At 51.1% G+C, this 1904-nt stretch overlaps 2 protein-coding genes across 2 annotated transcripts, besides 2 other annotated features; both read right to left on the bottom strand.

The window, feature by feature from the left end:
* Positions 1-503, bottom strand: Tc00.1047053447483.4 (hypothetical protein, conserved; the record flags this gene model as incomplete). The annotated part of the gene is made up of 1 exon (XM_797468.1): positions 1-503. A coding segment is annotated over one exon (503 nt), but the record flags the coding sequence as incomplete, so codon positions are not given.
* Positions 1-1904: a sequence feature (areas not merged during assembly with more than two copies in the genome that could not be assigned to a particular haplotype).
* Positions 591-1025: a mobile genetic element.
* Positions 1177-1773, bottom strand: Tc00.1047053447483.10 (hypothetical protein, conserved; the record flags this gene model as incomplete). The annotated part of the gene is made up of 1 exon (XM_797467.1): positions 1177-1773. The coding sequence occupies one exon, from the start codon at positions 1771-1773 to the stop codon at positions 1177-1179; it is 597 nt and encodes a 198-aa protein (XP_802560.1).

The following is a 1904-nucleotide window of genomic DNA, read 5'->3' as shown; positions in this document are numbered from 1 at the left end:
GTGTTGCTCGTTTTGTGTTGGGTACTGCACCGACGAAGTACGGCTGACGCCAGTGGACTTGGATCCTGCGGCGGAACAACCGGACATTCCTCCTCTGCCTCGCATATGTAATCTTCGCTGGAGGTGTGCGTAAATAATGCACTGGCGCTTTTTTCGAGGTGCTCTTTCAACTGCTTTGCCGCACTAACCGCATCAGGGATGGGGCTCGCACGCCCCTGCAGCAGCGCGTGCATTATTTCCATCTCCGTGCCGTCGGCATCGTCCCGCAAAGAAACCCGCTCGTTGATCCCAGCTGCTGTTTCGGCAGCAACGGCGCGAATCATTTCAAGTTTCTCCGCAGGGGAAAAAAGTTTACCGTCCCACGGCACCGTCACACTACACAACACCTCCGGCTGGTTCTCCTCCACCAGTAGGGCCCGCCAGAGTGTCACACAAAACAACAGCTTGCGAAGGGGCACCTGGCTGGAGTACTGTTGTGCTGAATGAAAGCGAAAGAAATCCATTGCCCCACATACCCACCAGGCGTCTTCCCCCTCTGCCAGCTCCTAATGAGAACAAAAAGACATGCATACAAAAAGAAATAAAAAAAGAATAATCTTCCGGGCAGCTGGCCGGATCCTGAAATTATCCATGGAAACCAAACAAGTTAGGAAAAAATGGGTTAGTTAGTTAATTGCTTCAATGTTTTCTTTTCATTCAGTATATATAGAATTCTGTGGACCATTAGCATGGTCCTTTGTCCTCAGTTAGGATTTGAATATTATTACTTACGAAGTGGCACACTTTGGGGTCCTCCAACCACAAGACCCCGCCGCGTGGTGGGAATCAAAAGGGGGTGGGTGGGATGGCAAAATAAAAGCAAATATTATCCGGCCTCTATCGGCTCCCTGCCCCTACAAAGTCGCGTTCTTCCCAAAAGATTCATACGGTGGAGAGTATCATAAAGAATGCCTTCATTTATCAGGGTGTACATACATTAATTAAGCTAGCCAGCTCTCCCGCGATCCTTCTTCTCAAAAGCTACTAAAAAAATTATCAAAAGCCATAAGAAATCACACAATCCCAACAGCACCATCGCCCACTCGCACAAGCACACACGCATCTCCCCTTTCCCCTCGCATGGAATCAATCCAAAAATAAAATGTCCACATTACCTCACAGCAATTGTGGTCATTCTTAATTCGCCCCATCCCCCACGTACTGGTAGAGGTGCAAATTCTGCAACTTCACGCGTTTCCACCTGGCAAGAAATGGCACCTCCCAGCGGTTTGACACAAGAAGCGCAACACGAGAGATTATCTCCAGCAGCTTCTCACGAATGGCCTCTAACCCCTCCGGCAGCAGGTACACAAACAATACGTGGCGGCTGGATTCCGACAGCGGGAAGTATTGCGCCGCATCCAACTGGCGCACGTCCACAGTCTCAAAGACGCAGTGAAGACGATGCGGTGGTGGCACAATTATTGCCTCCGCTCGACGCCTCGCTGCAAGGATAAGTTCCTCGTCAAGGTCCAGTCCGACAGCCGTCAACTGCAGGGGAGAGACGTCACGGCAACCGCTGGCACCCCACAACGTGAAAAGCCCCGCGCTCAGAGACAGCAATGCGCTCCCGTCCCCGCATCCGAGGTCCGTGAGCCGAAGCGCACCGCCGTGCTGGAATCGAAGCAGCGGCGAGTCATTCAGCCACGCCGCAAGTACCCTCAGCGTGTCGTCACCGCTGGTTAAAAATGGAGAGATGAAATTCCCGTCATCCCATTGGAACGGAAGCTCCATTTTTATATTATTTTTTTCTCACCTTCATCACCCTTTTGCTCGTTGCGTCAAAGCCTCCGCCGCCACACCGCAGCCAGGCCAGGTCTGGATAGAAACAGAAATAGATTAGAAAAATAAAAAAGACACGCAAA

The sequence above is a fragment of the Trypanosoma cruzi genome, genomic scaffold (genome assembly GCF_000209065.1).
Source record: "Trypanosoma cruzi strain CL Brener 1047053516339 genomic scaffold, whole genome shotgun sequence".
Classification (NCBI taxonomy): Eukaryota; Euglenozoa; class Kinetoplastea; order Trypanosomatida; family Trypanosomatidae; genus Trypanosoma; species Trypanosoma cruzi.
Note: the sequence above shows the minus strand (reverse complement) of the source record. Positions and strands in the feature narration are given on the sequence as shown.